The sequence below is a fragment of the Rhynchophorus ferrugineus genome, unplaced genomic scaffold, assembly GCF_030347505.1.
Source record: "Rhynchophorus ferrugineus isolate W39M unplaced genomic scaffold, kcgeb_rfMv2 rfM2, whole genome shotgun sequence".
Classification (NCBI taxonomy): Eukaryota; Metazoa; Arthropoda; class Insecta; order Coleoptera; family Curculionidae; genus Rhynchophorus; species Rhynchophorus ferrugineus.
Genome location: NW_027472581.1, coordinates 51,593,286 through 51,619,621, shown reverse-complemented (window position 1 = coordinate 51,619,621; position 26,336 = coordinate 51,593,286). Strand labels below are relative to the sequence as shown.

Sequence of the window (26,336 nt, the reverse complement as noted above, 5' to 3'; positions counted from 1 at the left end):
TGTAGTTGATTTAATGCCGATTGATTCTTACTGATATAGTCTGGATATGAAAACTATTTTTCCATTGGAATACGAAATATATTCTTTTACTACTATTTTTGTAACAAAATTAATTTTTATTAGAAATGTTTTTAGAAATTAATTTGTATAATTATAATTTACGGAGATATTCCAATTCTGAATAATCATAATAACAAAATCAAATTCCGAAATAATTTTATATCGACATCATATCGACATACATTGACATGATATTGATATAATACATCATATGGTATTAGGTTGAGGTTTTTGTTATTTTAATAAATGTGATGTCAAAGATTAGCATTTTTTCATAATAAAAGCAAAAATATTTGAAGTTGTTAATTTTGCAAAAAAAAATTAAAAACGTTTGTTATTCAAACCAAAAGAGATTATTATTTCAATAAAGAAAATAAAGTTGTCTGTAAAAATATACTCTAAGAAAACTAAGCTTTTAAAATGTCGAAACACTTCTTCATTAAAAAAACGACCGAAAAGAAACCTTTGATCCTGTGTAAACGTAGATATGTATAGATATAGTAATTTAATATTATTAAGATTCTAAGCAGAGAGACAGCAAAATTCCATAGTATAAAATATACATAACTAGAAGACTAAACATTATACCACATGTTTGAAAAATAAGTAATAGTTTCATTTCACATTTCACAAAAAAACGACCGAAAAGAAACCTTTGTTCCTGTGTAAACGTAGATATGTAATATAGTAATTTAACATTATTTAGATTCTAAGCAGAGAGACAGCAAAAGTCCATAGTATAAAATATATATAACTAGAAGACTAAACATTATACCACATGTTTGAAAAATAAGTAATAGTTTCATTTCACATTTCACAAAAAAAACGACCGAAAAGAAACCTTTGATCCTGTGTAAACGTAGATATGTAATATAGTAATTTAACATTATTTAGATTCTAAGCAGAGAGACAGCAAAAGTCCATAGTATAAAATATACATAACTAGAAGACTAAACATTATACCACATGTTTGAAAAATAAGTAGTAGTTTCATTTCACATTTCATAAAAAAACGACCGAAAAGAAACCTTTGATCCTGTGTAAACGTAGATATGTAATATAGTAATTTAACATTATTTAGATTCTAAGTAGAGAGACAGCAAATGTCCTTAGTATAAAATATACATAACTAGAAGACTAAACATTATACAACATGTTTGAAAAATAAGTAATAGTTTCATTTCACATTTCATAAAAAAACGACCGAAAAGAAACCTTTGATCCTGTGTAAACGTAGATATGTAATATAGTAATTTAACATTATTTAGATTCTAAGCAGAGAGACAGCAAAAGTCCATAGTATAAAATATACATAACTAGAAGACTAAACATTATACCACATGTTTGAAACATAAGTAATAGTTTCATTTCACATTATAAAATAAAAATTATTTTATGGTTAAATTAATTGTATTACAGTGTATTTAGTGGTAAAATTGAAATTTCCAAATGTTTTCTAATAAGAGCAATAAAAAAGAAAGTGTTTAAACATCAAAAAGTTGTGGATTCGAATCCTGCTCGGGCATAGATGTACTTTATGTTTGTGAGTTTGTGACTGTAATTGTAAATGTCTTTATAGGCAACAGTAAAAAATCCGACAAGACAATGCCGAGGACTGCGGTTCGGAGCCCATGTTAAATAGTAGGTCTAGTTCAGATAAATCCTCGTTGGTAATTTAAAATATATATTAAAAAACATCAAGACATTCATATTTGCAGCGGATTTATTTTTGAATAAAATTCCATTCAAATAATTTTCGTTCGTTTTTACACACTTTTCTGGCCTAACGGGTAAAATAAGTAAATAGAATCAAAGTATTATCTTTGGATTACATTACGAATTCTAACATTCGTTGATCAATTTTCTCTAGTGATGTAACGATATATCGAGGCCCAAAAATATCGATATTTGTTGAAAGATGTAACTTTATATGTTAATTTGGTAAAAGTGGCAATGAGTCCCTTACCTGCCTTTCAAATGCCTTTTATCAAAGGTACATGGAAATATACTATCAAAGTTATTGCTTTTAATATTTATGCCTGCTACAAAATACTGGGTTTAAAGTTTTTGAAAACGTATTTTTTATTTTATAATACTGTTTATTGATCTTTTATCTATAGGAAATTATATAATTGATGAATGCTGGATATAACTAAAATAACTTTTTGATTTATTTGCGCTTAAAAAAGAAATATCAATATATCGGCGTTCTCGACTGTAAAATCGATATCGACTTAATTTGATATATATCGTTATCGATATATCGATAAGATGTATACCTTCTATCACTAATCGTTTCTGTTTTTAGTATAGCCTATCTGCGCTTTTACTTGTTTACAAAGCCTTTTAAATAAAACTGTCTCGATACAGAATGTTACGTTAATTAGATAAACGTTGCCTACTAAAGTCTTCTAATATTCTTTCAGTGTAAGTTGATCTTAAAGAAAAATCATAATACTTGTAAGATTCTAGATTTAAAATATGAATTTTTCTAATCTACATTATGTGCACAGTAAAAAGCGATAAGCGATAGACATTTGACTATGTTTTTGTTGCTTATTTTAAGTAATAATTTGGAATTATTATTTATAATTTCAATATATTTCAATATTTTTCATACTAAAATATATATTTCAAATATTTCAATAATTTGGAATTATTATTTATAATTTAAAATTATTAATTTAGTATAAAAACTATTACTTTTGTTACTCACTTTAGGTAATGTGGAGTTATAAAGTTCGTCTAGCGTCGGTCGATTAGCTGCCTGTATGGACATAATATTTCTGTAGTTATCTAGCCGTGGAAGTGCTTCTCTAGTCATATGCCTATAGAACAATTAAACCACTACCTGTTATAAATCCGTTCAAATATTTAATTAATAAATTACCTTAAACTCTTGTTGACGCCTTCAGAATTTAAAAAGGTCCTGTCGGTAACGCCCAACAAATCATCATCTTCATTTTGATCGTTGTTGCTATCAAAGGTAGCATTTCCTTTATCACCATTGCTTTCGTTTCGCACCCTGTTTACTTGGAATCTTGTGCGTTTATCAGAGGGTGAGTTAAGCGGATCCAGTTCTACAGTTTCCATGTCTTTCCCTTGGCTTTTCGTGTCATTCATTATCTAAAACAATGAAAAATAATGTCAGACTAGATAATAGACTAGATAGTTATCTACATTATTCACAGTACAGTTGTCTCATCAACATAGTCTACTACTCTCTTTTCTAATAAGAATACGTTCCAATAAGAGGCATGTAATAATATACAAAATATTTATAAATTAAATTAAATGCACAATTAGTCTTAATATACTATTTATATCTATGTATCTAGTCAATAATAATACTTTAACTTTTTAGAACAATCAGTGTTCAATAATTTTACAGTAGAGCTATTGTATATTTAAATTTGATTGCCTTATTAAGAAAATATTTGTTACGGTGCCATCAATTAAAAATTTAATTGCTACTTTTAGGGAATTTATTACCTTAAAGAAATCTATTTTGTCTAAATTTACAAATAACTATATTTGTTTAACAAATCTTAACCAAGGCTGCTTAGAGAATTTTGTTGGATCTATTAGAGCTCATGGAGGTAGAAACAGCATCCTTCACCTAGTATGTTCGAGAAATCTTTAAAAGGGCTCATCATCACTTCAATTTTTTCACATCATTCTCCCGGAGAAAATTGTGAAGAAGATGAACATGTTAGATAACTTATATTCTTTTTTAACGGGAGATCTTGTACCACTTGAGGTTGTTAAATCACCAGTTGAGTCTATATTTTCAGCTCCAGAGAACCTTGCTCTGAGGAAAACAAGAGTCTAATATTGTATTTTAGTGTTATTTCTGGCTATTTAACAAAACTTTTGAAAAATAGAGAAGCAATATTTGTCTACATTCTATATTAAGTAGTTTCACAGATTAAATACTCTAAAATCTAAATATCTTTAAAAAACACATACATTTTTAGTGTTTCAACTGTCCAGTCCATAATGATTTTCAAGACCAATTTTTAAAAGTTATTATGAGGTGTGATTGTATTTTTGGTTTAATGAAGTTAATGCAATTTCAACAGGTGAGGATTTAAAGTTTACCTTCAATATATCAAGATAAGTTAGAACTCTAATAGATCCCATAAAATTGGTCGCACTAAACAAATATGGGAAGGTATTATGGAATAATTATAGGATTTTTTTTTGCCTAGAATAGAGTTCATAATTGTTTTTTATTTGCGCTTATATAGTTTTTTTTGCTTTTTGTTTATGTATATTTATATTATTTACATTTATGTATATTTGTATAGGATTTTATTTTAATACATTAATTTTGAAAATTAAATTTGATTCTCATTTAAATACTATTGACCAATAAATGTGACGTCACAAAGTAATCAGGCGAAATGGCAAACCAATCAAAGCAAAGTATTTTCCTTACAGGTTTCTACATAACTATTTTAAACTAACCAATCAAATTCACGTTGTCAGCGCCGCCAATGATTGAACTAAACGAAACATTGCCCCACTACTTACCATTGGAGTTGTACACCCCTGAACATGACCTTCTGAAATCTAAATTTTTAAACGCAATACCTTTTGACTGAATAAATTAATGACGGTACTATTTTTTATTTACAATGAATATTATATAGGCTGTGCGTTTCAAATACGATGTGATATGGCTTCACTGAATAAGTATTACTAGAGATGGGCGAGATATGAAAAGTATCCATTAGGAAAAATCGAAATAATTTTTCCCCAACCTTGTATTATTACTATTATAATTTTCGGGATTACTAGTAGTTAAATTAAATGAAGACTGCTTCTCTGAGGTATAACCGAGTTACAACCTCGTTAAATACTTCCTCGTAAACCTTTGCTTTTTTAAACATAATAAATTGCTATCCGTTACACTTCTCTTATATCGAATTTCAGTAACTTCTCAAAAACTATGAAATGAGTTTTATAAACTAAACTAACATGGAGTAATGTGACAAGGCTGTATTAATTAATAAACAAAGATTTGTTCCGCGCACCTTATAATGAATTAATATAATCTAGAAATGAACAAATAGAGCTGATGAATTTTGAAATTATTTGCATTCGTATTTGTTCACACGTTGAAGTGGTCATTATATTCTACCGGCTGTTTATTGTCGATTTTGGAATAGTGGCAATATCATTATAGTAATTGGATTGTGTTGTAAAGACATGTGTAAGTGATTTCTTATGGTAACTTATAAATGCCAACGTTTATGGTCCAATAATATAGTAAAACGTGCCGCATCTGCTGCAAAACAGTCAATTAAAGAAATGGCTCTTCATATACACTTGATTAATAGTATATTCAAAATTACACATCGCACAATAGAAGACACAATAATTAACTGACACAATATTCAGATTAGAAATAAGGAAAGCTCCTCTGGTATTTAGAATTTCAATAGAAGTTGATATAGGTAAAAATAAATTATATGGTATTTTCTAGTATTTGTGCGAAACAATTTTGTGTAAGTATGTGTGATATATAATACAAATACCATGAATACCATTAAACTAAAATTGAGATCTACAGGACTATGAAAAAGTATCAATTAGAATAATATATTTTACATAAGACATCAATTAATGAGGTGATTTTCTACACTTCATGTAATACTTAGGAAATAATTACTGCCTACCAGATAGATTGTTGAATTACTGAGGGTAATAAAAATATCCTAAAATTCAACTTCCACCAAACTTAAAATTGATCTTTGTACACATTTTTAGTCTTATTTCCTATAAGAAATGCAATTCAGGTTGTCTTAAAATTACTTATCATAAATAAGTTGCCATAGTAACTGTTATTGTTTGAACGTTAAATGAACAATATTTTTATTGCTTTCAAAATTTTCTTTTACAAAATTTCAGCAACATATTCGCTTAAAATAAAAGTTCTTCCTCTATATAATCTCTTACTGGAAAACTTCTTTTGTCTCTGTCCAAAATAACAAATCGCAACCAATTACAATCATATAGTGTTTATATTTATATTAAAGTATATAAATATATAGTATTTCTAATATTATTACAAAGTATTTGTAAACAAGTATAATATATTTCGTATAAATAGAATAAACAGGCAAAAATAAATATATTAAAAAAGTATGGCATATAAATACAATATTAAAAGTATAAAGAATATTAAAGGTATAATATTAGTTACAATGTGCCAGATCTCATTTTTTGTTGGTCAGACCACGTAACCACGTCACATCCTCATTACAAAGGTACAACAGCAAGTGTTCAAATTTAAAATAACCTAAAACACTAACCCATATCCATAAATAACAAATCAGAATAGTCAAGAATTTTTAGCGCATGTTTTACAACCAACACAAGACAGGAATGTAATTACAACAATTTACATTCAACAAACGATGGGCCAATAAACATTCAAGAATTGTTTAAATTTTTTTAAAAGCAATTAGATATAGATATCAAAATGCAACTTTTTGTATATATTGACATTATAAGCACGGTGTACTGTAATTTTGGATGATAATTTCTCGTTGTTTATGAGTAAATGCTTAAGATTTTGCCTACTTCAAATTATTTAGATTATTACATAAGGTATATAGGTGATATATAACACGAAAGTTTGGAAATACAAACGCTACTTAAGTGGCGTGTTTTCTCTAATGTATAATGATAAAAATTCTGTAAAAGATTCTTCTGAAAAAAAAACAAGAATTTTATTTACCAAGAACTTCCGGATCTCTAACCTGAAACGGCTTACGAATCATAGTCATAGTTTTAAATTTTTGCAGTAATTAAGTTAACACTAGTTATTTGTATAAAAAGTATTTCAATTAAAAATTATTATCAACATAAGAAATTCGTTTTTTACGTTCTCATCCTAAAAATATCAAAAGTAGCTAGACCGAAACTATTGTAATTCAATATCTATTTATTGAAATACAATATGCAAGTATTGCAAATAACCAGGAGAATAACTTCAACAATGTATAGATGTTAAAGTAATACAGCTCATCGACAACGCCGATAGATTAGAATAAAATTACTAATTATATGGATTATGTTTTAAAAGTGTCAATGAGATGTCAATATGTAATTTCTTTTAGTGTTACCATAAATGTATATAGTGCAAATATATTAACATAACATTTTTATTAACTTGATCCAATTGTTGATTAAAAAAGACAATGTTAATAAATTATCCAACTAACATAACAACAAAATTAATTATTCTAAATGTTCTCAGATTTTCAGATCAGATATTATAAAGGATTGATAGTCAGCATTTTACCATCATATATCAGCCCTATAAATTAATTTTAAAGAATTTACAACAAATGGTGTTACTGTGTATTAAATCGCTTCGGGTATATTTGTAACCAACTTCATGTTGAAGCCTCACTAGCGGGCTTCGCTTTTCAGTATGGGTTATTTTGTCGAGTTGTGAACAAACATGTTTTTGAGTGTGTTGAATTTGTACTGAGTAAATCGCATTTGCGGGAAGTTTTACTTTTTACTTCAATTTTAAGAAACAGGCAGCTGAAGCTCATCGAATGCTATGTGAAGCTTATGACAACCATGCTCTATCGATTCTAACATCTGAATAGTGGTTTGGCGTTATAAAGATGGTGATTTTGATAGAGAGTATTCGCCGTATTCTCCAGCCTTTGCTCCTTCTAATTACTTCTTGTTCCGACATATAGTCATCAGTATATCAGACTCATCACCTATCTGAACAGCGCTTCACTTCTTTTGAAGATGCCAAAACCTGAATCGATTCGTGTATAGCCTCAAAACATTAAAAATTCGTTCAAAAAATTGTTCTGTGGAGATGGAATTCGTAAATTACTTACTAGGAAAAAGTAGCGGGTATTGATTGACAATACCTTGAATAAAATACATTGTACCGATTTTTCACAATAAAGGTTCAAATTTAACAAATCTTTACAACTAATTTACAGGCGTTAAATGTGGGAATCAAACATTTTTTAAATTAATTGAAAAAAGCTAAAACGATCATCCTTATTGAACACAAATATTATATTAATTAAATAATGTTAACATTTGTCAGATTATTATATATATTAGATAATACATAAAATAAAAAAATTATAAAATTATTTATTTATTTATAATTTTTTTTTATTACTCCGGTATAGTTCTTCAGAATTTTAATATTCAATATAGAGAAATATAATGTATAAGAAACGCGTAATATTAAGAACTGAGCTGAAGTGAATCAAGCAATAATCTCATCCGACATATTCCCAGGTCAATCTTCAATATAAGTATGCCAATTAAAACGGAATTATCTAGATATAGACTATATACAATTTAAAATAAAATACATCTTAGATTAGATATGCTGTTAGTTGGTTGGTTGAGAAGAAGACATTCCTTCCTAGCGCCATCTATGGATTGATGATGGTGATGATATACAAAATATGTATGTATCTAGATATAGTATTATAGAATTGATTTCAACCTAAGGGGCAGAAAATATATTAAATAACCTCAAATGCATTGATAAAACAAAACAAGATAGTGTCACTCGTTACAGAACTACAGGAAAAGAAAGAAATCAAGAATAATTGCTTTATTATTAATCAATAATCGCACGATATTGAATCGAATAGAAAAATTATTAGAACCTTCAAATATTATTGATTGAAAAGGACTAATACTGAAAAAAAAACAATAATATCAAGTAAAACCTTAATAAATAAATCCGTAATCTTAAATACATAGTTATTAAAAATTTCAGTTAATTTTATTTCAATCTACAAATTCAATGCCAAATAGATTTTATAGTGCTTAGATATATCTTTTGTATACATTTAATTGTGGAATTAATACGTGGAAACTTATTGAAGCGCTTACATAACAGTTAACTTAAGTGAATTGACAACTCACCGATCCCCGCCTGCTAAGCCAATATTTATTACACAGGAACATCTTCCATACATACATAACCTTATCGATTCATTATCTAAATGAAACCCGGATTATATGAGGATTAAGGATCATGAAATTTTAGATTTAACCTTCGGTTTTAAGCACATTTCTAACAAATCACTCAATAATTCGGTCTAACAAATAAACTGCACTAGCCACTATAGACTGATTCTGATATGTGTTGGATAGTATGACGATACATGTTCAAATTTCATTTTATATTAACTATTACTTAACAAGTTACAGTGTTCTTGTGTTGATTCAACGTGTTTTTTTAAATGAAAAAATATTGTTGACGCCAATTTAAAATAAAATACATCTTAGATTAGATATGCTGTTAGTTGGTTGGTTGAGAAGACATTCCTTCCTAGCGCCATCTATGGATTGATGATGGTGAATATTTTCAAATTTCGAATTCTGAAACGTTGATATAACAACGTTTTCTCAAAATGACAAACAAAACCAGTAACGAATGAATAATTAAAAGTTCTCTTTGGTTTCACAACAAGACAAAAGAATTAAAAAATATATTTAAAAAATTTTTCTTAGTACTGTTTCTTTTGCTGTTGTGATATCAGCAGTATAGAGCAGAAATAGGAGTGGTCCAAAGACACTACACTGTGGAAGACCAGCTCAGATAGGTTTAAGTGTTGAGAATGCCCCTTCATGCGAGACTATACATTTTCTTTCGAAATTCCATACCCGATCAAAAGCTTGTGAAACGTCCAGGAATATTACAGAGCCGTATTTCTTTTCTTCGAATGTCTTTTCAACGACCTGTTATTCTGTGCACCTGGTCTATTATCGAGTGACAACTTCGAAATCCAAACTGGACATCTCGTATTTCTATAAATGGTTTAATACGTTTTAATAGCAGTTTCTCAAATAATTTTGATATCGCAGGTAACAGCGAAATAGGGTGTAAGATCCAACTTGTTCTGCCGGTTTGTCAGGTTTTTTTAAACCTATTATGCGAGCAACTTTTAGACATTCCGGAACATACTTCATTCTCAAACAGGCATTGAATATATATGTCAATATGATTATTGCTTTTCGTGGCAGATGTTTTAATAACCCAGATGAAATATCATCAATTCTAGGATTTCCTTTTTTAGGATTGATATTGTTGTCAATTTCTGTGGCAACCTCCATTGGAGAAATCAGATTTACAGCTACATCGGGTTGATCAACAGGTTTTATATCTAGTGTAGATTATATATGATTAGGTTGGAATACGTTAGCTAAATATTCCTCGAATAATTAAGCTTTTTCATCGTTGCGTAGAACCCATTCATTTTGATCATTTTTAATATGCGGTACTCTTAGAATTGACCTTTTAGATCTCCGAGTTGCTTTCCATAGCGAGTAATCTTTGTCTGCTTCCGGGTTCAATTCACTTACATATTTTTCGAAACAATTCTGTTTATATTCTTTCATTTTTTGATTTATCTGATTACTAATTCTATTAAATATTGTTTTATCTATAGCATTTCTGGTTCTGTGCCATACTCTTTTAGCTTTTCGCTATCAATTCCCTAATTCCAAAGGGTAATTTACCTCATATTCTGATTTCTCACTTGATAATCATCTATAATTTTAAGTCTTAGGTTTAAACTGATTTGTTCCTACATTATAAGTTTAAACGTGTCCCAGTTAGTAAATTTGTTAGTAAGATTAGGCTTCTTTGTTTTTTCAGAATTGTCGCGCCTAGTGTTAACAATACTAGGGTGTGATCAGATGATAGTTCGTACAAGCATTCGATTTGTATTTGATTTAATGAGATGCCTTTCGAAATGTAAAAGTCCAGTAAATTTGGCACTTTATTATTATCGGTGAGCCATTTAGGGGGTTTATATATTACAAATGAATAATTCACTACACAATAAGATATTTTATAATGAAAAATTTTCATGTAATACACTGTGATATATTGAGGCAACCGTAGGCATTAAGTCAACTAGTATATATAAATTATTGTATAGTTCTTACGATTTGTTACTATTAGTTCGAGATAACTCTGTAGCGAATTGAGGCATGTCGAATTTTACATCGTGGAATAACGGTCTACAAAATACCCAGAAATATAATCCCAGATGTTGAACACGGGCGGGGTGCCAATTGGAACCCGACACCGAATAGCTGGCGGCAACCCCGAGACGTTTATCTGGGATATTACTGAAGGGTATTTCGGTCATTCAGTGCTCAACCCTCGTTCGGTTAAGACGTGCCACCATCGACTGCCCAAGCCTCGTCTTCAGGTAACTCCGCTGCCATCCGTTTTTATTATTTGTATTTTCACATTTTTTATATATTGCCAATAAATAACGGTCACATTATGTAAACACCACTGTTTCATTTCGATTTACCTCCATTCACCGAGCCACATCATTTACCCTAAAGTGGTGACCCCGACGTGATCTTTCGCATAATTGGGTTTGGACTCGTGAATGGAGGGTACGTAGAAAATGGTGTATTTTACGTGACCGTTATATTTTTTTTGTTTCAAAATTTTAAATATTTTTAATTCGATTCCTTTTCAATTTTACCTTCAAGATTCATTTTCATTTTATTCCGATTAATTTCATTATTTCCAATTAAATCTTTAAATTTTTTTTTGTCAAAATTTTTATTTCACAATCTTTTGGAATGTTTTTGCATCACTGCTTAATCATCAGCGTCTCGGCTAAACATTTCTTTCGGCGCTATGTTTAAATCATAATGTCTTCCTTCGCTCGCCGTCTCCGTCATAATGGCAGATATTTTGATTTGAAAGGCTTTGGGCAGCTTCGGTCGGATACCGTCGTTATTTGTTTTTTTTCTGAATTAACCTAACGTATGTGACTACGGATTAGTCACAGAGCAGCTCCAGAAGCTAGGTACCGATTGCAGTCACCGTAGACTCGTCATGTCTTCGCCGAGGTACCAGAATTGCTAACGTCTCGTTGTCGAAGAAAATAAGCTACCACGTCGTCGAACAGTCGATCCTCCCACAGCGTCGATTACGGGAGCCCTGTCTGAAGAATAGCTTGTTTTCAACGTCGTCGATGGACCACATTCAAGTATCAAAGCGACGATGATGCAACGGTATCTGTAGGACCGGAAGATATCAACAGCCGTACCAGATCGCAACCGTACCAACCACAACCGTTTCGAACTATCATATTTTTTCAAAGCCCATTTTACACAGCACATTTTATTTGGTATATGTTTTTTTTTGTATATGATATTTTTTGCAAACATTTTTGTATTTTTGTTGAAGTAATTTTATGTAAAATTCTGGCAGGGGAGTATTGTAGCGAATTGAGGCATGTCGAATTTTACATCGTGGAATAACGGTCTACAAAATACCCAGAAATATAATCCCAGATGTTGAACACGGGCGGGGTGCCAATTGGAACCCGACACCGAATAGCTGGCGGCAACCCCGAGACGTTTATCTGGGATATTACTGAAGGGTATTTCGGTCATTCAGTGCTCAACCCTCGTTTGGTTAAGACGTGCCACCATCGACTGCCCAAGCCTCGTCTTCAGGTAACTCCGCTGCCATCCGTTTTATTTATTTGTATTTTCACATTTTTTATTTTGCCAATAAATAACGGTCACATTATGTAAACACCACTGTTTCATTTCGATTTACCTCCATTCACCGAGCCACATCATTTTTACCCTAAAACTCCTATGTATGGAAGAATCTATCAAAATTCCAATAATAAACCACAGTTACTCGTCAATGATAAATTATATATATAAAATTCTGCAGTATTCTGCAAATAATCAGTATTACTTTTATAGATAATCATTAAGATATGTAATATTAAGGGATTTGCTTTTTTAAAATAAGAGTGACTGGAATTTGAAGAAATAATTCAATATAATATCTAAATATTTTCCAATCGGTAACCCTATGACAATTTCCTACGTTAAAAGTATTAAAAGTTACATTTATAAAAATATGCTTCTATCTATTACTAATTGGTATTTTATCAAATTCACTTAAAGACAATTATAATATATTTATACCTTAATAAACGTATTCTATATTTGGTATATAGAATGTGTTGCATAGTTTAATAGGTGAAGGTCACGGTTAAATTCTCATATCATTGCGGAAGTCATTTTAATTTAGAAAGTTGATTAACGCAGGTTTATTAAAGGTTGATCTAAGCATTTGGAGATAGATATATTTTTATATAACATGTTTAAATTTAATATGTCAAATAAAAATAAGAACCAACCAAGAGTCCACCATTTAAATTTTAATTTGCCATATTAGTAAATTCTATCAACAGTTTAGTTTGGTTTGACAACTAGCATTATACGGCGGTGTGGATACAATGTATTGCTGATCTCGGTAGAATTGTACTTTCAATTGCGCTCTGCCTAGTTTTCTAACTTCATCTTGCCTGATCAATCGATGAAAAAGGCGATGAAATTCTTAAAGTTATATGATGATATGTTATATAGCGAGGTTGATACGGGCCTGTCTATAAACACTGTATTTTTATGTTTCACTTAACAGTGTGATGAGTGAGGCCTATAGATGTAGAGATTTAGTTTATTTTAGAATAAATTTAAAACTTCAGTATCGTTTTATGGTCGCCACTGAAAAGTCGCCACTTATTTTAATCCAAAATTTATCGTATTAAAACCTTCATATTTCATAATTAGTGCAGTTGAATCCCTGGGAGATTATATTAAGGCTATTAAGGCTGTTTTTTGAATTCATTCAATATATAGGAATCAAATTAACTATCAAGCAAAAAGACAGGCAGACGTTGGATTTACAAATTTCCGTAGTTATTCAAAGAATTTCTTGGTGTAATTATGTGGAGTTAGGGCAAAAGTATCACAGCTGAAGTTGTAAGCTTATAAAAGGCCAAAATCCTTAACCATTCCAGTTAGGAAACATTTAAACTTTGAAAAACACCCTTAGTATGTGAATTCACGGCAGGTATCGCAATCGCAAAGACGGATTGCAATAGTTCACTGTGTCAGTTGTAGATTTTTAGATTTTAGGGTTATCAAAATTTGGGAAACTATTCCATACAGGTATATCCTGGACATTTCGGTAGACAGTGCTATTTAGAAGATCATCAAAGGCAAACTAGCGATCGAAGGTACAAACGATACTCACAGACGGAACAACGACCACGTACATCGCTTTGGTTGTTACTTTATCAGGAGGTGATTTGGCGTGACTAATACGGTCTTGGTCAAAAATATTGTGTGCTTATTTTTCACTAAATGGTGTGATGAATGAGACATTTACAGATAGGGGTTTTGGTTTATATTAGAATAGATATTAGAACTTTGAATATCATGTTATGCTTGCCGTTCAACAGTGGTTATTTCTTTCCGTAAAACAAATATTTATTGTTGTTTTAAATCCCATAAATTTCATCACTGATATACATACTGACACGACGACGTAACTACCGAATTAAACATCAATGATAAAATAGTGTTGAACAGTTTGCATAAGGCTGAACACAAAATAAACTCGACATTTCAGTTGTTTATAAATTTACAGTGAAACGGAGAATGAAGGTTATTTGGCGGATTGAAAATGAATTGTTCATCATGATCACCCAGAATTGATCAATAGGAAAGGCATTGTCACGACAACGCTATACCGCGCTCATCTTTAATGACTCGGCAAATCTTACGAGATATTGATGAAACCACCGTATAACCAGAACCTCACCCGTTCGGCTAGCTTAGTGGCAGGCATTTAGTAAAGCGTTTCAATCAGAGGCTAATCACTCGGTTTAGTTATTCGCTCAGAAATCTCAGGTGATGACAAAAATCATAAATCAAAACGATAAAAGAATATCGTTTCATTGGTTTCACTTCAAAAAACATTTAAAAAAATGGAATTACTTTTTCCACAACCTTTTATATTTTTTACTCTTATATATAATCTGAGATCAGTAATGAAAAAGTTAGATTTGAAAAGACGTTTCGATATTGCGAGCACTACTTTGATCTTATTATTTCTTGAATCTTTGGTTCGTTAATATTCATTTGCATTGCTGATGAGTTAATTGGTGGTTTGATTATTGATACCTGAATTACATAAGTTTTTGATATATTTTAAGATTGTTTAAAACTCTTACCAAATATTTCTCAATATTAATTTTACATTACCTTTATTCCGTTAAATTATTTCATGGTCAGAAAGGCGATCCTTTAAATCAGATCTACGAATTAAACTATAAAATATAATGTAAAAATGATTTCAAATAATGCAATATTTTAAAGGTCAACATTTTATTTTATATTAGATTTGCATAAATTGCACTATAGTATTTAAAGTACTATTAAGCGTTGAATAAGTAATGACGTTCCTTTATATCAACCCAATTTGAATACCATAAAATATGAATTATATAACTGAAGAGATATCCTGAATAGGTTGTTATAAATAAGTAATTATTAAACTCCCTACCGAAAAATCCTTTTAGAATGAAAGTATTACTCAGGACGAATAAATCATACAGTAAATCTCATAATACCAATTTAGCGTTTTTTCTCGTCTAGTTTTCCTTTAAATCATATACGACATTTCTTCAAACTTAATATTAAATTTCATTCATAAAATTGTTCCCATTTCTAAAGCTTTGTAGAAAGAAATATTAGTAAAATTTCTTTTGGCAAATGATATATTTTTATTATATGAGAATGTAGTTCAAAGTTTTATATTGTAATAATTATACAATACATATGTATACACAGCAAGTTCTATATCAATTCTGGAATGGCAAGAAATAATATCGACACCAAGAATTTTTATTATGATTTTTCATTATGAGATAAATTATATTTATATATTTTGCGATACTGTGTTGACATCTATAGGATCATGCAAAGGCATCATCACTGGTGAATTAAGATTGATCATGGCCCAAGTCTCATAAAGAGCTCAATTTATTCAAAAGTTAAGAAGGTTATGATATTAGTTTAGTAAGACTGCAAGGTCATAAGGTAAACCTATCGCCGTTTCTTTTTATTTATTTGTAATTTCACATTTTTATATAACTTCAATAAATAACGGAAGATCGGATGTTTTAAGTATTAAAAAAGTATAATACAATGATAATACAATAATGTATAATATAATGATCCCTAAATAAATCCATAAATTTTGAATTATATCATATTGACATTCATATTCACTAAATTAATGAAGTTAGAGTAGTTGATGAAAGTGTTTCTAGATTATGTGGATTTGATAAATATTTATAAGTTTAATTTTGTGGAAACTTCCTTTGGAATGTAAATACATAAATAAAAGTATATTCTGACGATTATATTCTATTTTTATTAAAATATACATATTTAACGATATTGTTCAATCGTTCAGAATTTTTAGACCCATTCAATATTTGGAATCGTGGTATAAACTCTCATATTTTTTCTAGTCTAAGGCTTGATATAAATTTAGTACTGTATACATTATGAATGCAAAAATATCAACAAAATTCAGAATTATTTACGTACAGCTATGATACAAAGTTTTAACAAAACAGTAAATAAAAAAATATAAAAAATGAGTAAATAATGTGTAAATAATGTTAAAAAACATTTGACAAAATATGTTTTAGTTTATATTTTCAAAGTGTATTTCAGTTTAATATATTGAATTTAATTAATTAATTAATGTAAGCTACAATGAAAGAGAATTAACATGAAATATATTAATTTAGTTATATAATATATGAAGACTAACAACTCACTAAGCATCAAAATAAAATAACAAACCACTTCTTTTATTTAGACATCATACTTAATACTCCTATTAAGCTGTACTTGACTTAGTAACATTACAATCAATCAATAATGACATTTCGTCAAATATAATCAATCACGATAGAAATATAGTTAGATTAGTAGTATTAGAGTATTATCGAATATCTGAAAAAACTTTCTTTCGTGAATTAAATCATAATATTCTTACTAATTCAGATAAATAATATCTGTAAAATAATTACTTTAGGTGACTTATTGACAATAAGTATTTATTTATAGTTTATTATTTCGTAGTATTTGAGTATTAATAAAAACTGATTCTCCCTTACATATATCAAATGCTATGCTTTGTATTCACAATTTTAATTAATTATTTATAACATTTTAGGAAAGTAAGGTATACTGTAAGGTGTAGGTAATACATGATTCCGTTGTTCACTCCAACAATCTACTTCCTGTTTCAATTTCAGTATATTTTATCTCGTCACAATAACTTTATGAAAAAAGTCACATTTTATACAGAACAGTGTTTTTAAAAGAAGGTTTGCTTTACTGTTTACTGTTTATGAAAAAATAATGTCAAAAGTTATTGAATTTAGAAATGAAAGTTGGCTGAGTAAACATGTTATGGTTCGCGGTTTAAAAGTGGCGATTTTTATTTTCGAGACAAGAAAAAAGGATTTGCCGATAAAATTTGATGATGATGGATGGCGATAAAATGGTTAACGTCAGATATAATAAATGCAAATTGACTTCTCAATAGTCGCAACAAAAGAAACCATATCTGAAGACATCTACCAACTGTAAGTCATTAATTAATTATTCGCACCCTAATAAATTATTTCAAATTAACTTTAACTAAACAAATTATTTTTTATTAAATAATTTTTAAACTATCAATATTATCTTAAATAGTTTTCTATCAAAAAAAGGTATCCCATTCAAGAAACAAAAATTCATTGATCATGTAATAGTTATTCAAATATAAATTGTATATGCAAACCTCTTATTTTGTATAATTTATTTCATTAAATAAATAATTTTGCAACATAAACATGATGACATTAATTAAATTCAATATTAATATGGATATTTATTTATAGTTTATTATTCATAATGACTACTTTTATTTAGTTAATTCAATTCATTGATTAATATATTATTTGTCTATTTATATAATTCTATAATTAGTTTTATATGATAAATAAAACTAAATATATCAAAAAAATGTATGATAAAAAAAGAATATAATAAATTCTCTTATTATATTGTTCTTTTTTCATTTCCTTTTTCACGACTAAGGATTTATTGCGACTGAACCTATTGATTAACGTGAGCTACGAAACATGTTACTACCGACTGGTGAGTCTTGGTTTCAAACTTAGAGATCGCCCTAGAGCACATACTCTCTTGGCTAGTCTGGTTATTGGCGTTACTGGTACACTATGGACAAAAACGATTAAGATAATAAGATTTTTGAATCACCTAGAAAGGCAGCAGCAATCAAATGTATACAAATGTATCTTCAACACAAAAGCAGCAAAAGTTTTAAATGATTCACTTTTAAGAATTAACTTTAATTTGATAACTCGAATTAAAATACCTAATAATTAGTAATAAAAAAATGTATTGTATATTTGGAGGAAAATCTAAATTATCCGTACATAATAAGTTGCTGCTATAGAAGGAAATATTAAAGCCTATATGGACCTATGTAATTCAGTTGTGGGGATGTTTCGCGAGAAGAAGACAAGTATTTCAGAATAGTGTCTTGAGAAATATTATGGTTGCACCCAGATACTGTTGAAAGAAATACTTACACCGAGACCTTGGATTCCAATTGTCATAGAATAAATCAAGAAACTCGCAACAAGACATGAGACGTAGGCTTAAAAGAACCAAACCGTGTAATCTTGTTTAGTGAAGTGTACTAAATACTAAGTTGCTAGATACTCTGTAGACACTAAATTCACTGTAGAAACAAACTGTAAGTTAGTCGGCGAAGACTAGTAATAGTATATTAATAAATTGAAAAAAAAAACTTTAATTTGCGTTAAAATTTCGAATACTTAATTCCTTAACGATTAGCGAAGTTAACTTTCTAATTAACAAATAAACGATTAACGAAGTTGATCTTTTGATTAACTGTGCCCACCTCAGTTTATTATATACCTTAATGTATAACAACAGATATTGAAAACAGTTAATTTTTATAACCCTATAGATATTAATGGCATTATTAGTTTATGACATACTTAGATAATTTTAAACAAACGTTTTAAAATACCTCATTTGAAGTATTGAAAAATTTTACAAATATATAAATCTTAAAACATTTATTAAAAAATAGAACACCTTATAAACCACGTTAAAGCTATAGAAAGATAAATTAGTTAACTCTGTCAAATATTATTATAAAAGTAGCATTGGAAACTATATTGAAACATTGAAGAAGCAAAAAAATTGTATTTCTTCAATAATAAAATATAAAAGACAACGAAATAAGCGCGAACTTGGGAACAATGTTCTAGAAATCAGCCCACAAGATTCAGAAGGTCTTATCCAACCTGGATATGCTTTTAGTTTTTACACTCTCTATATATTTCACGCTTTTGTTTACGGATCATTACTATTTCAAACAATCAGATATATAATTTACATTCATGATCGAGATGAATTAGTACCTCTGAGTATCACAGCAATAGGAGAGCCATTCCAACGCCTTGACCACCTTGTCGCTAACATACTTTACTCCAGTACTTACTGAACTTAGTTTGGTACTGGTTTTAATATGCTATCAAACATTGTTTGGATTATGCTAGTGTTGCCATCTGGCAACTGATACCAATTAAGAACTTCCTGACGTAATAACGCAATTAATGTTGTTTATAACAAAAACTTGAAAACAATTTACCTCTGCTAAAACTGGAAATAGTCCAATCATTATTTCCCACAACTCTCAACATGAGTTAACATAATAACTTAAATTATAAAAGTCAATTCTGGTATTATATTTAAAATATCTCATTTCAGGGTAAATTCTTTGTATATGCTATTTAAAAGTTTTCAAATATTTTTGCGTTAGGGTATACGCTTTTGTTAGAAATGACAATAATCCGTATTATAAAAGGTACCTATTTCAAAAATATATAAATCAAAAATCTCGTCAGAGGTTTATAATCGGGTTACAGATTTCTGAGGAGCGTTTAGGTTTCTGCATTTGGTCTCAAAAGGCATCAGTTTCCAGGTATGACAACTTAGTTCGGCTTCACTTGTTCAAGCAATACAATAGTGTAACGGAAATTTGTAAATATAAATAAACAGAAGTATTAGGTTTACTTTTATATTTTGTAATAATGTTAACAAAGTACTGTTATTTAGTTTTATTTATATTTTTTATTTATATTTATATTTTTAATACGCAACTCTTCGGAGAATAATAAAATAAAATTTTGATTTAACACTATTAGAATTTGGCACTTCGATATGAAAAAAATCAAGTAAGACAACATTAGCGACTGGGCCAAGCCAAATATTATGAAATCGACACTTGTAATAAGATTCACTTCGAATGAAACAGTTTATTTTCCAGTGGTAATTGACTCTCGAACATAACTTGGACATAACATTGGATGCCAAGCTCAAGCTGCAAGAGCATTTTAAAAAGAAATAAATAGAACTTTGTTTATGTTCAAAATATATTGTTGCTGTCGAAAATCTAAGGTATGTTTTTATAATTGTCATTCTACAAATAAACTTTAGAAAATCCAGTGTTCATGTAATACAAATATATCAGAACCAAATCAGTACCATGGTACATAGTGCATGGTGTAAACTACACTAAGTGCATGAATATAAGAATGACATAGTTTTACAGGTTGAAAAGACAAAAAAGCATTCGAACTGGTGTCCTTACGTTAAATTATATGTGACAAATTTAAATATGTATAGACTACACTAGTATATCGATACCACGAAAGGGCCATAACTGTGTCATAATTATTAATTGTAGGATTGCTTAGTTATATTACTACTTAACACAAATTCAAATCAATATCAAACGACTTGCCTTGGAAGGAAACCCAATATTGTATACGAAAAAACAAATTATGACTAAAATAGAAAATTACAGGATTTCGGAAAATAACAACTGATGCTATGAAGGATTTTTGAATCATTGAAATCAGACTATCATCTAATATCCTCTCTTAGTCTCTTGCGTACTTCTATTAAAAAATTATAAATATTCGAAAAATGAGATAAGTACTCAGATAATACGGGAGTGATAATTTTAAACTAATTTTATTATCTTTTATGTATATTTTGTTATATTTAGTATCTATGCTTTTTATATAACATTATTAAAGAGTTAATATTAAGTTTTATAATAAGTTTATCGATTTTAGTGATGATTTTTTTGTATTTAAGTTGTATCACTTTGACAAAAATAATGTGTGTCATTAAAGTTGTATCAAAATCAATCATAAACATTGGAATATCATTTTATTAATTGTTGACAAATTTTTAATGCTTACGTAATGAATTAATGCGACGTAAGAAGTTCAAAAAGCGACAGGGACAACTAATTATAGTGACATACTCCAATCAATGTTAGTTTTTCAATCAATCAATGCTAGAATTGTTCATTAACCATGTTTAACTTATTTTTAAAAAAGAATGTGTTAAAACATCTTGCCAGTGTTTTTGTTTTATCTAATAATGAAAAAATCTTCACAGGGAATTGTTGATCAAAGACAATGTTTAAACATTAAAAAGTCCGCTTTGTTTGAATAACATTAATGCATAAAGTGACTTAACGTAAACGTACTTAAATATTTTTGACTATGTTATTAACTACTCTTGTGTATTAAATGTTATGTAAACAGCAATTAACAAAAAGTACTACATTAAAACATTACAATACATTTTACATGTTAAACTATCCAGGAACTTTAAATTTATCATCAAATTATTTATTTAGTAATAATATCAGTATGATATAAAATCAATATAATCAATCAATGTAGACGTTTATAATTCGTTGAAATATTATTTTATGTAAGTAATACCGAAAATTTTATATATATAGACACCTTTTAAGGTTTTCTTAATAATATGCATTTGTTATTTAATTAATTTTTTTGGTACAAATATTTTTATAATTTTTAACGTAATATTTAAGCAGATATCTAACTGATCAAAGATAAATTTTAGCTTTATTAATAAACTAATACTATACAAACTAATAATCATCTTATTATTATGCCCTCTTAATTAAATACACTAAAAATATGTAACAGCCAATTTTACAATATGATGTCATAACACAACAATTTTATAAACCCTTAAAGTAATGTATTATTTTTTGTGTTATAGATTATAAATCTGTTTTATATTGTCTTAGATCATAAAATTGATCGCCAGAATATAATACTTAATCTGTAACAATATTATCAGTCAATATAGATATTTTGATTTATTTACAATGATCAGCCGTAAACAACAAACAATGCCACTAATGCTAATTAATCTAAATTAATCCAAATTAGTTTTTCTAAAAAACAAAAAAAAATTAGACTCAAATATTTTAGTTATATATTTTTTAATACAAGAAAAACTAAGTTAAATTTATTATTTAACAATACAAATGTATTTAAAGTATTTTGAAAAGATCTAAGAAATGTTTTATTGAATAAATTCGATATTATTATTTGTTCAGCTCCCTTTAGTAATTTATCTTAAAAAAAATTTATAAACTTTTGGCATACAGAAAACATGTCATTAATTATACTTACTATGCTCATTATTCTTAATACTGTATCGTTTAGGATAAAATATTTATGAATAATTATAACCATACAAAAACACAGCTAATGAAACACGGTTGTATATAAAGGTAACTTTGGCAGTACTATCAAGGCAAACTGGTTTTATTGGCTAATTTATGGATAAATACAGAACATATTAAAAACTTTCATTTTAAATAAAACTCTTCTTACGAAATCATGTTATTTTGATTTTGTACTTTTCCATTTAGTTTTGTAATTCTAACATTAATACGAAACCAAATTAAACAAAACCAAAACCATGAATTAGACTACACTCATAATGTTATTGTTTCGTTAGTTTTTTTTTTCAATAATACCTACATGGGCAGTAGTATTATTCTCCAATATTACACACTAGATCAAATAATTAATGAAGTGAAACTATTTGAAGTATAAATATGCTCTGATAACGTTAGCAAAGTAAAAAAAATCCAAGCTGTATGTCTGATTAACTAATTAAATTAATTTGAATCAAGAACTTATAATATCTCAGCTTCAGCAGTAGTCTCTTTCAGTTACTTACAATGTGTTTGTTTAAAAATACTCAATATATATTGGAGAGTTGTCACTAAGACTAGGGGTTATAATTAAAACAAAAAACTTACGAACTCCTTAAGGCACAAAACAAAACACAGTAATTTTCTTCTTTTCGCGTTTCAAATATAAACAAAAATTTAATCGGACTTTGCCATGCCGATTCGTTTTGACGGTTGCAATTTTATTGCATACACATAATGTGAGTTTGTGCGCTGACTAAATAGTCTATTGATAAACTGTACACCGGCTATCTACAACACGAACCACATGCGTTGCTACGAACGGTTACATGCCGGAATGTTATTTTCGACGGCATGGAGATCGTTAGGGTGAACGATCATGTTTTGTCTTTGTCGGGCATACGTTGGATCCATATTCGGCTATCTTTATTTGAGGGGAAGTTACTGGAATAGAACATGCGCTAAAGGCTCTGATTATGTACAGGGCGGACTACTTTGGGTTTACGCTGCGTTTGATTGCATACAACGATCGAAAAGAAATACGAATTTATAATCATATATTAATTATATAGGTAAAATGGTATAACATTTTAATTGTTGTTATTTTAATTACTATTTCATTCACCTTTTATTTTCGTGTAAGTTCTCTGTGGAGAATTTGATTCTCCGTTCGAATTCTATCTCGAGCATATTTTTATGATTTATTATTATATCTTTTTTTAATGTTACATTAGTTTCACGCTCCTTCATGGTTTAGTTATATTTTCTATAGTAATTATTGCTCATTATGTATATGTTAGTTTTCGACAATTTTGTCTTTCTTTGTACTTTATTATTTTGCTTTTATTATTATTGCTTTATCTCAAGTTTATATATAATTTTATTCTCACTTAGTGTAGCTTTTTTTTCGGGTAATTCGATTTAGGTTTATATTATTTTATTGGGTGCTTCCATTTATTTATATAATTATTTATATGATATCTAACAACATCTAAAATAGCATTTATTCTTTTAGTATTACTGATATATTTAATGTATATAATGCGCTAATCATGGAAATATAAAAATTGCATTTTCGGTATTATTGTATGGTTTGAATAGATCTGCAGCTGAAGCGCAACCAATATTTTAGATACTTATAGCGGTGCTAATTGATCATATCCCAATTGTTAGTATTGATTTCAAGAACTTAAAAGTAGTTGTTTTGGTATCAGTGAGAAATAATAATCTAAAGGGCCGAGACGAAATATTACAAAACGTATTATATTTGAGAAAATCCAGTCAAGACTAGTTACTAGTTACAAGACTTTCAGATATCTTAGAACTTGGTGATTTATCTGTTTTTGCCCGTTTGCATGCAATAGAAAATATTTAAAACGAGGAAAAACGGCTATTACATACAATTGAAAATGTTATTTCGAATCTTTTCAACATCGCCGTTTCATTGCTTGCGGGCAAAAATAAGAGTTTGCTTATCAATTTAATTACATGTTTTTATACTTATCATACCAACAAAACGGTTGACAAGCTACAACTCAACCGATGCTAAACTATGATTTTACCGACTGCCGTGTTTAAATGATTAAAATCACTTTGTCGGTATTATATTCAAGGTTATACAACTATATACCAGATCCGGTATTAATGACCATATAACTGCGTATTCTAGCTGGCGATAAACAGTACAAGCGACAATACCAAAAATCATGTGTTCGATACCGAAGCAGAAACTTCTCATGGTCATAAAGTTTTTAACAAGGTGTAGCGTATTATGAGCAGCTAAAACCGTATTAAACTGTTACTGCAAATGTCTACCAACGTCAACTGAACAAAGTGAACAACGTACAGTCTTGCATTACAGTATTCGACCAGTGCAAGAAATGTTGCAAGAATATCCTGTTGCAGTTTGAAATCGTTGTAAGAATCCAGCGTTTTCATCACGCATAGGGCTTTCTGATTACAACTTGTTAAGATCGATGCAACATAACTTAGCTGGTATAAAGATTTCAAAATCTTCAAGGACTTCGAAAATCGATGGATAATTGGTTTGTTAGCAAGTCAACATCGCAGTTTTGACACGGTATCTCCATGTTTGAAGGAATGCCTTTTTAAAGTGAAAGTACAATAAAATTCGTCAAGCATTTAAAGCATCAAAAGTTAATTATAGTTACTGTCATAATATCAAATTACTTTTTTTAGATTTACTTATTTATTATATATATTTATTTTTTAATCTACCTATATAGATTAGAGAGTAGGATTCTCTAACAATATCGAAAATAATTAGATATAAGTTCTATATATATATATATATATATATATATATATATATATATATATATATATATATATATATATATATATATATATATATATATATATATATATATATATATATATATTTATTATATATTTTTTATATAAAAAAAATGTAGTAGGTTTAAACTACATTAGGCTTAATCAGTGAAGCCATACTACAACGAGTTTGAAATATAAGGCTTTATAGAATATTTTGGATATAAAGATAGCGGCACTCGTTTACTCAGTCAAAAGTTATGGTATTTTTAATATGGATGTTCCAGAAGACCTTTTTCGTCATATCCGTGTTTTTTACTTCTGAAGTGGGAAAAATACCTAGTGAACACCTGACTCAGAATTGGTTTTGCTCGGCTTGTTTCAGTTTTTACCCTGGTTAGCCAATTTGAAAAATTTTAATTTATTGAAAGAGATTAATTTTCACTGAGATGCCTTGGTTCAGTAGGCCAAAAATTTCAGAATTTTCAGGGTGATGAAAACATGGCTTGAACAGAAAAGTAGAACAAAATCATCAGTCAAAACGCAACATGGTTGGTGTTTATATGGCAAAGCAAATTATAAATGTAGAATATAATAAAATAGCAGATAATATTCAGTCAAATGATATGTAGATGTTGTTTCCACACAAATTTAAACGATTAGTCGATGTTATCGATGGATCGATATATGATTTAATATTTCAACAAAATGCAACTTTATTAAACTTCAATCAATGTCAATCGTGTCAATTCTATTTCTGTCTGTCTTCTATTTTTTTGACATGAACAAAATTACCGCAAAGGTCATATTAATATTAATTATTAAAGTAATTTGAAAAATTTTAGGACGTTGCATGTATTTTAGCGATTGATGCTATGTGTTAGTGAAAATGCGAAATATGAATATAAACATCTTTTAAACAATCAAA

At 28.7% G+C, this 26,336-nt stretch overlaps 1 protein-coding gene across 2 annotated transcripts in view; it reads right to left on the bottom strand.

Moving 5' to 3' along the window:
- Ncc69 (sodium chloride cotransporter 69) overlaps positions 1–23,427 on the bottom strand; it is a 39,698-nt gene extending 16,271 nt beyond the window's left edge. For both annotated transcript variants that reach the window (XM_076395993.1, XM_076395994.1), the window contains exons 1-3: positions 23,222–23,427; positions 2,951–3,186; positions 2,777–2,888 (exon numbers count right to left, since the gene is read on the bottom strand). In XM_076395993.1, coding sequence (XP_076252108.1) covers positions 2,777–2,888; positions 2,951–3,183 — 345 coding nt within the window. In that variant the 5' untranslated portion in view covers positions 3,184–3,186; positions 23,222–23,427. The remainder of the gene's footprint in view (positions 1–2,776; positions 2,889–2,950; positions 3,187–23,221) is intronic.
- Positions 23,428–26,336: the final 2,909 nt, after the last annotated feature.